Source organism: Natrix helvetica, assembly GCF_964273705.1.
Source record: "Natrix helvetica genome assembly, chromosome: 2".
In the NCBI taxonomy this organism is placed as follows: domain Eukaryota; kingdom Metazoa; phylum Chordata; class Lepidosauria; order Squamata; family Natricidae; genus Natrix; species Natrix helvetica.
The window spans coordinates 125097890-125110919 of NC_138552.1; the positions used below are offsets into that span (position 1 = coordinate 125097890).

General features: G+C 39.0%; 1 protein-coding gene across 1 annotated transcript in view; it reads right to left on the reverse strand.

Moving 5' to 3' along the window:
- Positions 1-1798: 1798 nt before the first annotated feature.
- Positions 1799-13030, reverse strand: part of LOC309387391 (cytochrome P450 2C20-like) — a 50770-nt gene continuing 39538 nt past the window's right edge. The window contains exons 13-18 of the mRNA XM_081943864.1: positions 12742-12902; positions 12312-12485; positions 8347-8491; positions 7157-7341; positions 3073-3214; positions 1799-2680 (exon numbers count right to left, since the gene is read on the reverse strand). Coding sequence (XP_081799990.1) covers positions 2481-2680; positions 3073-3214; positions 7157-7341; positions 8347-8491; positions 12312-12485; positions 12742-12902 — 1007 coding nt within the window. The 3' untranslated portion in view covers positions 1799-2480. The remainder of the gene's footprint in view (positions 2681-3072; positions 3215-7156; positions 7342-8346; positions 8492-12311; positions 12486-12741; positions 12903-13030) is intronic.

A 13030-nucleotide genomic window follows, 5' to 3' on the forward strand; every position in this document is an offset into this window, starting at 1 on the left:
TTGTAAAAGACGCGGGATATTCTAGCAGATGTTTTTCATGTTTGATAGTCATGGCCTGAGTTATTCAGTGGTGTTGACAGAGGAATTACTGCAATAACAGACAATAGCAGGGATGACGAGTCTCCTTGAAAAACTTCTATCTGGATATTAACCTCTCCCAATCTATGACCTTTGACAAGCAACTGTGTTTTCCATTCTGCCACCAATCTTTCCACAAAGCTTCTCATGTTTCTACTGATTCATGTTGTTCTTCTTCTGTTATTATTAGCTGTTGCTTATTATATACAAGTGAAACTCGAAAAATTAGAATATCATGCAAAAGTTCATTTATTTCAGTAATGCAACTTAAAAGGTGAAACTAATATATGAGATAAGACTGATTACATGCAAAGCAAGATAGTTCAAGCCGTGATTTGTCATAATTGTGATGATGCAACTGCCTCTCAATATATCTCTGTGTGCTTGGCCTGGGACTTGACATTTGCTATAATTATAGTAGCAATCATAGTTCACCTCTCTCTTCTTCCAGTTTTTCTTATTTAGTTTTCTTTACTTAAAATCATGAATGATTAGGGTTCTGAAATCTAATTAGTGGAAAAGTACTCATGGACTTCAGGATCCTTTGTCATTTAACAGAACACCCCCACTCATTGGTTATGATTATAATCCTATTTAAGAATCAGGTGGAGTGATTCAGAATCAATGAGTGGAGAAGCATTATACACAAGCACATACACAATACCTCCAAGAGGCTACTATTTTAATTAGAAATATCAGGAGCTGAATCATGAACATGATATATAAAGAGAGAAGCCAAGGTTGAGTGAGCAAAGATCACTGTTCTGTTGTTGTATAGGACTCCATTACTGACTAACTAGACATGTTTAACAACATTTGACAAATTCTTTCCTTTCAGCCATTGCTGTAAAAAAGTTTTATCTAGTAAAAGATTGTGAAATGTGTGACTTGCATATTTAGAAGCTGGAGATGCAATGCAAGAAAGATAGAAGTCATATTTGAAAAGCAGCTGATTTTATCTGTGGGTGATTGCATAAGTGGTTGTCTTTTGGAGTAGTACACTAATTATAAAACTAGAACAGCTTAGAGATACTTATTGTTTGCTTATAAATAATACAGGTGAAACTCAAAAAATTAGAATATCATGCAAAAGTTCATTTATTTCAGTAATGCAACTTAAAAGGTGAAACTAATGTATGAGATAAGACTCATTACATGCAAAGCAAGATTCAATAGTGGCCTTCAGCTCTTCTCCATTGTTCGGTCTTATGTCTCTCTTCTTTCTCTTGGCAATGTCCCATAGATTCTCTATGGGGTTCAAATCAGGCGAGTTTGCTGGCCAATCAAGCACAGTAATCCCACAGTAATTGAACCAGGTTTTGGTGCTTTTGGCAGTGTGGGCAGCTGGAAAATGAAGTCAGCATCCCCATAAAGCTTGTCTGCAGAAGGAAGCATGAAGTGCTCCAAAATCTCTTGGTAGACGGCTGCGTTGACCCTGGTCTTAATGAAGCACATTGATCCAAAGTCCTGTTGCTTAGTGGTCCAAAGTCCTCTTTTCTGATGAAAGCAACTTTTGCATCTCATTTGGAAACCAAGGACCCAGAGTATGGAGGAAGAATGGAGAGGCCAATCAAGCACAGTAATCCCACAGTCATTTAACCAGTTTTTGATGCTTTTGGCAAAAGTTATTCTCATCAGAAAAGAGGACTTCATTTTCCAGCTGCCCACACTGCCAAAAGCACCAAAACTGGTTCAATGACTGTTGGATTACTGTGATTGGCCAGCAAACTCGCCTGACCTGAACCCCTTAGAGAATCTATGGGGCATTGCCAAGAGAAAGATGAGAGACATGAAGCTGAACAATGCAGAAGAGCTGAAGGCCACTATTGAAGCATCCTGGACTTCCATAATACCTCAGCAGTGCCGCAGGCTGATAGCTTCCATGCCACGCCGCATTGAGGCAGTAATTGCTGCAAAAGGGGCCCAAACCAAGTACTGAATACATATGCATGCTTATACTTTTCAGAGGTCCAATATTGTTCTATGTACAATCCTTGTTTTATTCATTGCATGTAATATTCTAATTTTCTGAGATGGTGGATTTGGGGTTTTCATGAGCTGTATGCCATAATCATCACAATTATAACAAATCATGGCTTGAACTATATTGCTTTGAATGTAATCAGTCTTATCTCATATATTAGTTTCACCTTTTAAGTTGCATTACTGAAATAAATGAATTTTTGCACAATATTCTAATTTTTTGAGTTTCACCTGTACAGGGAATGTCACAAGAACTGAAATCCATTTTTAAACTAGCTTTTTTCTCAATTCCACTTTTTATTGTGCTTTGCAAAGCAGCATGTAAGCTTTAAAATATTTCCACCAAGAACTTGGTTAGGAGAGAAGATTGAAAAACATCACAAATACACATAAGGAAGTGGAGGAATCTAGAAACTAAATTATGATTGATGTGATGGACGAGGCAGAGCACACAACTTATAAGGCATAGGAGGAGTTGTAAACCCAATTGCTGGTGTCAAGTCCAGATCTTCTTTTGATATTCCAGGGGGTGGCTGGAGAGTGAATCTCTGCAGGAGACTGGTAAAGAACAGAAAGAGCTCCATTTTGGCAAGAGTCTCACCTAAGCAGATTCTCCGACCTGTAACAATGAACAAAGACAGGGAATCTGGTTTCAGTGGTTCTTCAATAACATTTTGCAGTTCTTGCCATGAAATGGTGGCTCAGAGATGGCAAACCACATGCATGGAAATGAACTCAAATCCAAAATTCTACAATAGAGATTAATCATATAGGAATAATATAGTTTAAAAAAAATGAACCTCCAGTACATTTCTTCTACCCTGAATCCCTGAAAATAGCTTGAGCATCTTATTATAGTTTTTGCCATTTTTAGAATGTTGAGTAGATTATTCTGGTGATTTCTTTACCAATTATGTTGCAAAAGGAAGAATCTGTTATTAAAACTCTCATTCACTATATGCACATATGAGGTAAGACAGGGGTGTCCAAACCCCTGATGTAAGATGTTACCTGCAGAGAAGGGCATGAATGCATCTCTCTTCACAAATTTTCCTTCAGAGTCAAGAAAATGCTCAGGATAGAATTCATGAGGTTTCTCCCACTGGGATTCATCATGGAGCACAGAGGTCAGCAAGGGAACAATATGTGTGCCCTGCAGGTATTAATGAATTATTAAACAATTAGCACTCCTCTTTGGTTTACTCATTCATATGAAAACTTTAAAAGCCATTCCAAATTCATGACTTTCCCAATGTGATGGGAATGGAACACCTTCCAAGTGAATTATTATGACCAGTTAGATGCCTCTATGAATAGCTTTGCAGAGACAGCACAACAGTGGACCTGCTAGCTAGGAGTCAGGTTTGGCTGACAGAAAATTTCTTTGGAAGAAGGAGAAATTGGGAGATTATCACTGTGTGCTCTAGAAGAGCTGCTCCTCCCTTAAAAATACTGCAGTAATTTAATTTATTGGGGGTGATTATGGGTTGAATCATGGACTTATAATAGTGAGTGCTCTCTGAGCTTGGTTGTTATTTTGCAGACATTTCATTACCCTAACAAGGTAACATCATCAGTGCTAGTAAGGGATGCTGTTTGCTATCAGTTTGCAGTCAACTGACAGCAAACAGCACTCCTTACTAGAATTGATGATTTCAACTCTGAACTACCTTCACCTTTATTGGTATTTATAATAGTGCCCTAAATGACTTTGCAGCCTTGACTGGCCGAAGTGTCCCTTTCCTAATCACTTTACAGTTTAATTGCTTTACAACTTAAGAAAGATATTCTAAAGAGCAATCAGAATTAAAGAATCTCAATGAGGGTCTTCTTTTTGAAATTAAGAAGACAAAAAAAACCCATCTTAATGTTTCTTTTTAATTCAAAGGCAAATGGCTTGACAGGATTGTATTATTAGAAGGTCTCAAACAGTAAAGAATAGTGATTTTTTTAAAAAATAGAATTTTTTTCTTGGATGAAAGTGTCTTTGACATTAAATAAACTTAATTAGACTAACATGAGAAGGCTGACTATTTAAATATGAGGTCAATGATGGCAGATTTTACAAAACAAGAAGATAAGAATGCTATGAGCTGGACTGCTTGTCTATGATTATAGAAAGCTAGCTGAGACTAAAAGTTTTAAAATAGTGAAAAACTAAACAGAAAAATGAAGCCTGCTTTATTCTCATTAGAGAAACTATTAGATGTCCACTTTCTCACCATTGCAACTGTTAGATTCGCTGAATCTAAATGAAGAGGTGTGAGGCAGCTGAGGTAAGAGAACAGCTATTTTATTCAGTAGAACAGCAACAACAATGTACAGAGATTTAGCACCTCGCCCTGCTTGACAGCTATTTATACTAGAGCATTCAAGCAGGGTGACCAATAGGAATGCTTAGACAGCCCTCGCTCAGCCAGCTGCGCTTTAGCCAATCAGGCGTGGCTGAGCTGTTGCTGGCTGTCAGTCATAAGTCGAGGACCTGCGGCCAGTCATAAATCGAGGACTTTAGGACCAGTCGCAAGTCGAGGACCTAGCAGCAACTACAAGAAAAACCATCAAACTGGGAGAAGCCTCCTAGAACAAATTGCTGATAGGGACATTTCAACATATTTATTACAGAAATTCCTTGAAGAATTTTGTTTAAAAAAAGGAATGGAAGAAAGATTTGTTGGGATTGAAATCTCCATTCTGGGTGATCAAGGTGATGCTGTGACTGCCCTTTCTCAGTGCCTGGAGGCTACAGAGGTCTGGATGGGGGAGAACAGGCTTCAGATGAAGTCTGCCAAAATTGAATGGCTATAGAAGCAGAGAATCTTAAGATCTGGTTCTTTATCACCTTTAGTTCTGGCTGGGGATTGCATTACCCCAGGTAGATTTGGTACAAAATCAAGAAGTTGTACTGGATTTATGAATCCTGCTCAAAGAGTGGGTGGAAATCATGGCTAGGAAGGCCTTTGTGCAACTTTGTGTTGTGCACCAGCTGCCTCCTTATGTGTATTGTGAGGCCCTACACATGATCACTCATGCCTTATTCATCTCTTGTTTGGATTACTGCAATGTACTTTAAATAGGGGTACTCTTGAAAAGTTATAGTTTGGAAGCTATAGCTGGTGCAGAATGGAGCCACATTCACAGCTGGTGGGGGGGGGAGCTAAAATGGCACATATAACACTACTGTTGCAGGATCTGCATTAATTACCAGTTTGCTTCTGGGTCCAATTCAAGCTCCTAGTTATTAGCTTTAAAACCCTATATGGCATGGCAGTGGTGAGATTCAATTTTTTTACTACTGGTTCTGTGGGCATGGCTTGGTGAGTGTGGCAGGGAAAGGATACTGCAAAATCCACATTTCCTCCCGATCAGTTGGGTCTCGGGAGGCAGAGAATAGATGGGGATGGAGCCAGTCATAGGTGGTATTTACCGGTTCTCTGAACTACTCAAAATTTCTGCTACCGATTCTCTAACCTGCTGAATACCACCTCTGTGGCATGGGTCCAGGGTATCTGAGGAGTTGTCTCAACCCTAAGGGACTAGCCCACTACACTCACACCAGCAGAAGAAGCCTGTTAAGGACCATGTCTGCTAAAAAAAGTTTAGCAGGTGAGATCAAAGAGAAGAGACTTTCCTGCTGTGGCCACAACTCTGTGGAAACTCTACCACCAGATGTGACAATTGCTTCCACCTTCTTTAAGGGTATTAAAACTTGGTTTTGCTGGTTGGCTTAAGACCACTTTGGGGGGGGGGGAGACACCCATCTCTGAAGGTGGTTTACTTATTTATTAAATTGATATGCTGCCTATCTCCCAGATAGGAAAACTCTTGGCACATTATAGAACCTAAAGATATACAGCAAATAATTACATAAATATAAGTACATAAACATGCTTAATAAATAATAAGGTTGATGTATGAGAAAATTATAGACCTATTGGAAAACTATCAAAGGGATGTTAAAATGAAATCAAAAGAACAATTAATAGCAGACGGATATAGTTGCCCTACTTACAGTTATCATAAAATTTTAAAATAGATAAAGGCTTATGATATGGGGCAAAATGAAACGTACTGATGATGAACGTCTAATTGTTAAAATGTAAATTTAAACTTTTGTTAAACATTTTATCTTGTTTGGAGGACATATAAAATGGCTTAAAATGTTGGATCCAAATATATACTTTGATACAAAGGATTGTAAAAAATTAAAATTAAATTGAAGTCAGAACTTCCTTTTAGGATTAATGGATAGACAGTTAGGGTGGAAAAAACCCATGGAAGATTATTTCAATATACTATATGATCACAGCAGTGAGATTAGCATAGAAATGGAAAGACTAGACACTATCCATTTTGGAGGAATGTTTGATGAATTTGATATATTTTGCTGAGTTGTGAATTAACCTTTTTGATTAAAAAAATTATATTTACATTTATTCTGGACTGAAAACCTCTTATGGATTTTTTGTATAAAAATAAAAAATGAACTTGTGAGTTATGGTTTCAATAATTAGGTAGGATAGAATATAGAAAGAAGAAGAATCTGATGCAACTTTAGAGAGACAGATTAAATATATATTTGTACTCAGTGGTGTATTAACTATTAAGCAGACTAAGCACGTGCTTAGAGAACCAGGCCCAAGGGGGCACCACAAAGTTGAGAAAGAAAGAAAAACCAATGAAGATTTGTACAATATGTTCAAAAGAGGGGGGCAACAATATTTGTCAGTACTTAGGGCACCAATGAGCCTTAATCCGCCACTGTTTGTACTTATAACTGCTATGAAGAATATTAGAAGCCACTTCTTTAACTCCCCCCTTCTTGCACTTTTTGCTTTTTGTGTGATTTCCTTCTTTTCTTTTTACTTTCTCATTGTGTACTAGTTTGTATCAGCTTTACCTTCCTATTTAAAAGTTAAAAATTATACTAAAAAGGATTGTGACTTAAACTTCATACATATAAAAATGTTGAACATTGATAATTGTTATGACATAGATATCAAACATATCAAGAGGATGATCTGGTTGGAGATAATAATTAAGAGGAGATTCACAAACCATCACTGAATGAACAAAGCACTTATATGAGGCTAATCACCTTTGGAATGAAAAAGCCTTTGAAAGTTATATCCTCTGTAGTTGCTCGTGCTACATTTGCTGGAACAATATCAGCAAATCTTTGAGTTTCATGGATAACTGCATCAGTATAAGGCATCTTTGCTCGATGTTCAATCCTTGGCTGAGCAGACCCAATGATTCTTGAAATTTCTTCATAGACCTTATCTAGGAAAAGAAAACAATTATAAGATGTTCATTAATGTATAATTTTGCATTAAACCCTGGGTACATTTAACTGTGAAAGATAAGTATCATGAAAAGTTCTAAAAATGTGATGCCATCAACCAAGATTTTTTTTTTAAAAAAATGGCCATACTGCATATTATATTAGAATATAGGGGAAACATTTTTGCTTGAATTTGGTTAAAATTCTGTTGTGTATATATGCTGTTAATTTTGCCATTGCTGCATATTCTCCAAATTTAAAATCCCAATCAGATATTGTCTGAATCGTTTCTTTCTTCAAGTGTTGGTCAAAAATTATTTTTGCTGGTATGAGTATATCATGGTAATACAATGATGTTGATACTTGAACAGGCCACCTCATGCTGTTCCCTAAGTTCATGGGGATTGGGGAATGGCACAATTGTCCCTGTGGCCTAGCACCTCAGGATTTGCTGTGTGGCATTTACCTTCATATGGTGGGTTTTTTCTTCTTCTCTTGACAGGCTCCTGTGGCCTACCCAGGGCAGCTTGAGTTCCATGAGTCCTTTATTCTTGAAGTAGCTCTTCTGTAGAGTCCACAAATCACACAAAAGCATGCCCTGTTCTCATATGATTTCAGAGGCTCTGGAGGCCATGCAAGAGAAGGTCCTTATTTTCACATGTCTCCACAGCCTCTAAAACTTCTGTAATAATGGGACATGCTTTGAATAATAGTTCTCATGTTGGTATGTCATCCAAAACATCATGGCATATCACCTTTGACATGCATTGTCATAGGTTCTTTCTCAATGGCCTAGCTAAATGAATGTTGCAGGTAACAAGGGATATAGACAACAAAGGAACTAGGGCAGGGGGGATTTCACACCATTCAACACATTAGTCCTTGTTTGACAACAATTGTCAACCATGAAATTTTACTTTTGTAGATCACATGTTTCATTGCATTATATTTTAATTTAACAAAATATTTGAATATTGAAATCCAACCAAAAGAAAAGTGCTTACTCTGGATGTCAGGATATTTCATCATTAGTAGTATGGCCCAGCGCAATGTGGTTGAAGTCGTGTCCATCCCAGCAGCAAATAGATTATTCACAACAGCAATTAGGTTTTCATTATGAAAATACCTTTCTGCTTTGTTTTTCTTCTCCTGCAATAAATAAATAGTCTATCTAAGCATATTCAATATACTTGCATCAACTAAATAGCAGAAAGCTGGAGAACATTGAACAATAGGAGCATCTCCCAGAATTTTGGATTTCAGTCCCCACTTTTCTAAATCAATAAAAGGGATTGTGGGAATTGTAGTTCTAAACACCATAAAGTACGGAGTTCCCTATGATTTGTGATTAAGAAATTCATAAAAATGGAAATAATTAGCATGAAATTCTATAAAAAGTCTTCTAGAAATTCATAAAATCGTAGGATTGGGAAGGACCTTGAAGATCTTCTATTACAATCCCCAAGGAGGAATCTTCATTTTCTTCATTGTTTTTCCTGAAAATCCCAAGACTAGCTTACAAAGGTGAATCAGTGAGTTTTTGCTTTAAGTCCATTTATCTCAAAATAAATCAGCAAAGAGGACAAGCAACCAGCATCCACCTCATTTCTAAGAACTGGAATTATTAGAATGGCAAGGTTCTAGGATGGAAACACTTCCAGTCAATTGACAGAATAATTACTGATGCTGACACCCCCAGTCATAGCTAAAGGAGGCATGTTTCAGCAGAGAGGCCAAGGAAGATATCTCCCTCCTTCCTTTCCCTATGTTTTGAAGCCTCAAAAACTCAGTAAGTAAATAAATGGAATACTCCCAGAGAGGGAAAATATCTCTGGTAAGCATTTGGGGAGGGGAGGAGGGGATAATTTCTCCACCATACTTCAAACATGAAAAATAAGCCAAATGTTCAACAATGTTTACAAAAGACTCCCCCACCCCCCAATTGAGTTCCTACATGATCAAAAATCATTATTTCATAATTGCCCGGCATTGTATCTGTGCCTAAATAGGGCTTTCATTAACTAAGATCATTACAACTACTTTTGCTTTCAAAAATATGTGTTGAAAAAAAGGCATGATTTGAGAGGTAATTATTTTTAAAACAGATATCATTTTCACTGTATCTCAATCAAGGTATAGCAACAGACAGCACAACTTAGATGATTGTGCCAAATTTAAATATATTATTATTCGTAGTAGTAATAGTAGAGGTGGGTTCCTACCGGTTTGGCCTGGTTCAGCTGAGTAGGTAGCAATTCGGCCTGCCACGCCCCCAAACCAGTTCTCTTGGCAGCAACATCTTGTTTTTTGCTTCTGTGCATGCGCAGAAGCATTTTTAGTACTGCGCATGTGCACATACCACACATGAAGCATGTGTGTGCAACGCATCCCTCAGCGAACCGGCAGTAGCAGCAGCCAGAACCCACCCCTGACAGGGATGGGTTGCTCCCGGTTCTAACTGGTTTGGCAGAAGGGGTTCCTGAGATTTACCATGTCTTTTAGAACCTGTTCGTGCGGTGGGACAGCCCCGCCCCCCTCGCTTGATCCCCCCGCCCATCTGGTCGCAGCACGCTCGCTCACTCCCCCTGCCCGTCCACACCATGCTTGCCCCGCCCACTGTGTTCACTGATTGGCTGGCTCACCAATCACCCCACCTAAGAGCCCAATTAAAACCACAGCACAAACGGCACACTTACCTCTTTTTCTGTTTGGTTGTTGCATCGTCACTTGCTGATCGGGTCCTTGCTTCACTTTGTTTTGCCTTCCCTGCTGCTATTTCTGCCTCCCTCAGGTAAGCAACTAAGCACGAAGGGCGGCAGCAGTGGCGACGGGAGCCTACGGTATGCAAGCCTGGGGCCTTCACAAAGAATAGCCTTCCTTCGTGAAAGCCGCGGGCTGGCGTACACTGCACGGCTGAAAGGAGGGGGTGGGCGGCAGTGGTGGGAGCTTGCGGTACGTGAGCCCAGGGCCTTCTCGAAGGAAGACCTTCCTTTGCGAAAGCTGCAGGCGGGCATACACCGCATGGCTGAAAGGAAGTGGAGGATGGGTGGCAGCGGCAGCCTACAGTAAGCCAGACCAGGGCCTTCGCAAAGGAAGGCCTTCTTTCATGAAAGCCATGCGCTCGCGTACACCAAGTGGCCGAAAGGAGGTGGTGGAATGGACAGTGGGGGGGGGAAGCCAACTGGTGCGGCCTGCCATATCTCTGTGCTCTGGGCAAGTCTGGGGATCCTTTGGGGCCTTCATTCCAGCAGATCCCTGAGCTCGCTTAGACCGCAGGCCCACATTTAAAAGTATTGTGTATAGAATATTTTTAAATGTTTTTTTTAATTTATTGTTGATAGAATATTTTCTCAAATGGTCTTTTTAAATGTATTGTGTATAGAATATTTTTAATGGTTTTTTAAAAATTTATTGTTGATAGAATATTTTTAAATGGTCTTTTTAAATATATTGTGTGTAGAATATTTTAAATGTTTTTTTTAATTTATTGTTGATAGAATATTTTTAAATGGTCTTTTTAAATGTATTGTATATAGAATATTTTAAATGATTCTTTTATTTATTGTTGATAGAATATTTTTTAAATGCTCTTTTTAAAATTTAAAAAAATCATTTAAAAATGTTCTATCAACAATAAATTAAAAAACCATTTAAAAATATTCTATACACAATACATTTAAAAAGACCATTTGCCCTCGAACCCAGCAGGGAGCCTAAGCAAAGGAGGAGGAGGAGAGCTGGGCGGAGGAAATTGGAAACCCTAGTGAGGGCTGCCTGCCGCCAACTCGACTCCATGCAGAGCGGGCTGCAGAGGGTGCCATACGGTAGGTTGATCAGGGCAGCGTGCTCCTGCAAGAAGCTGCGCTGCTACTGCTGGAGCTGTGTTGTCCCACTGGGTTAGGGACTTCTACCCCTCGTGCTGCACTTTGCAGCTGCCAGAGCCCTGCATGGACCTCTTTGGGGTGCTGGGCAACCTGGTTCTGGGGATTTCCTTCCCCCCACAAAAAAATACCGACTGCCCGTCTCTCCAGATCATGCAGCTTTTTCGTGGTTTTCTTTAAAAAAAACACCTCTCCAGATGATCTTGAAAACCTGCAAGGTTGCTTTGGGAAGGGGCATATGGGCAATATCCCCTCCTGCAGCCTCCGAGCCAGCAGAGAGCCTATGCAAAGGAAGAGGCGGAGAGCTGGGTGGAGGAAGGAGGAAACCCTAGCAAGAATCCTTCCAAGAACGAGGTTGTCCAGCACCCCAAAGAGGTCCGTGCAGGGCTCTGGGAGCTGCAAAGTGTGGCATGAGGGACAGAAGTCCCCAAATCCAGTGGGGCAATGCAGCTCCAGCAGTAGCAGTAGTTTTCCCTTCCTCTGCCCAGCTCTCCACCTCCTCCTTTGCTTAGACTCCCACCCGAGCCACTCCCACAAAACAAGCCACACCTACAGAATAGGTTGTAAAAAAATTTGAAACCCACCACTGACCTCTGAGTAGTAGTAGTAGTAGGAGGAGGAGGAGGAGCAGCAGCAGATTTGTTTAGACGGGCTTCATTTAAATTGAGGAAATTAATACTTTAAAGAAGTGCTTTGCAACATATTATTTATACTACATATAGCCCTCAAAATGTACTATTTGGGACATTTTTAAGGGAAATTCCCTTAGTTTTCAGTTTAGAAGTTTCAATTGTCAGTTAAAAATGAGCTTTTATTTCCTGCTTTAAAGGTATGAATATGCTATAAAAATATCATTTGGAATTAACAATAAAGAAGAATATATGTAGTTCAAGGTTGAAATGAGGGGTCCTTGGTGCACTCTGAGCTTGGTTGTTTTCCTTGCAGAAGTTTCATTATTAGATAACATAGTCAGTGCTAGTTATCTAGTTACAGAGTTTGGGTGATGAAACATCTGCAAGAAAACCACCAAGCTCAGAGATTACCAAGGGGCCCTCACTTGGAATTCCTGGAATAAAACACTTCCTTACCATTGCCTGTTGGACAAGAAATGAATCAATAAAGCTCCTCTGGTCATTTTCATCCAGAGCTTTGAGGTGTTCTATGAAAGTGGTCTTTATGAAATCAAACAATTCCTTTCTATTATTCAGAATTACGTTACGAGCACCAAAAAGAAAGCCAAACAGGGGGAACATATTGTAGAACTGAAAAACACAAAAAGGGTAAAAAGAGTCATGAAGCAACCTGAATAGTTTTCATGTGGGCAATGTGGACATTTTTATTAATACTAGTCATATTTCATAGTGGGAAATGGTTGTATACAATATGTAAGACATCAGGGCTTTTCTGTCATAGTGAACCTTAAAACACATGGAATGTTTATTATAAATCCCACACTACATTAAGGATAACATAGTGAATACATAATGAACTCCTTTTAAAACTGAAAAAATAATTTACCAAGACAGGAGGGCTTCCTGCAAGCCGGACATTTTCATTGATTAACTTTACTAGTCTTTGAAATGTGGGGTCTTCATACTCATATCGCTTGCCAAGTATAATAGAAACAATGATGTTGCCAACAGCAGAATTCATAATTGCTGTATTCTCAAATGGTTGTCCTATATAACAAATATTAAAATTAAATGAAGTTATTAAAATTAATTTACAGCTATGAAAGAACATCAGATTTAAAAAAAACTGTTCAGTGGCAAAGTCTTCCCACCTTAGGCACAGTACATTTCTTTAG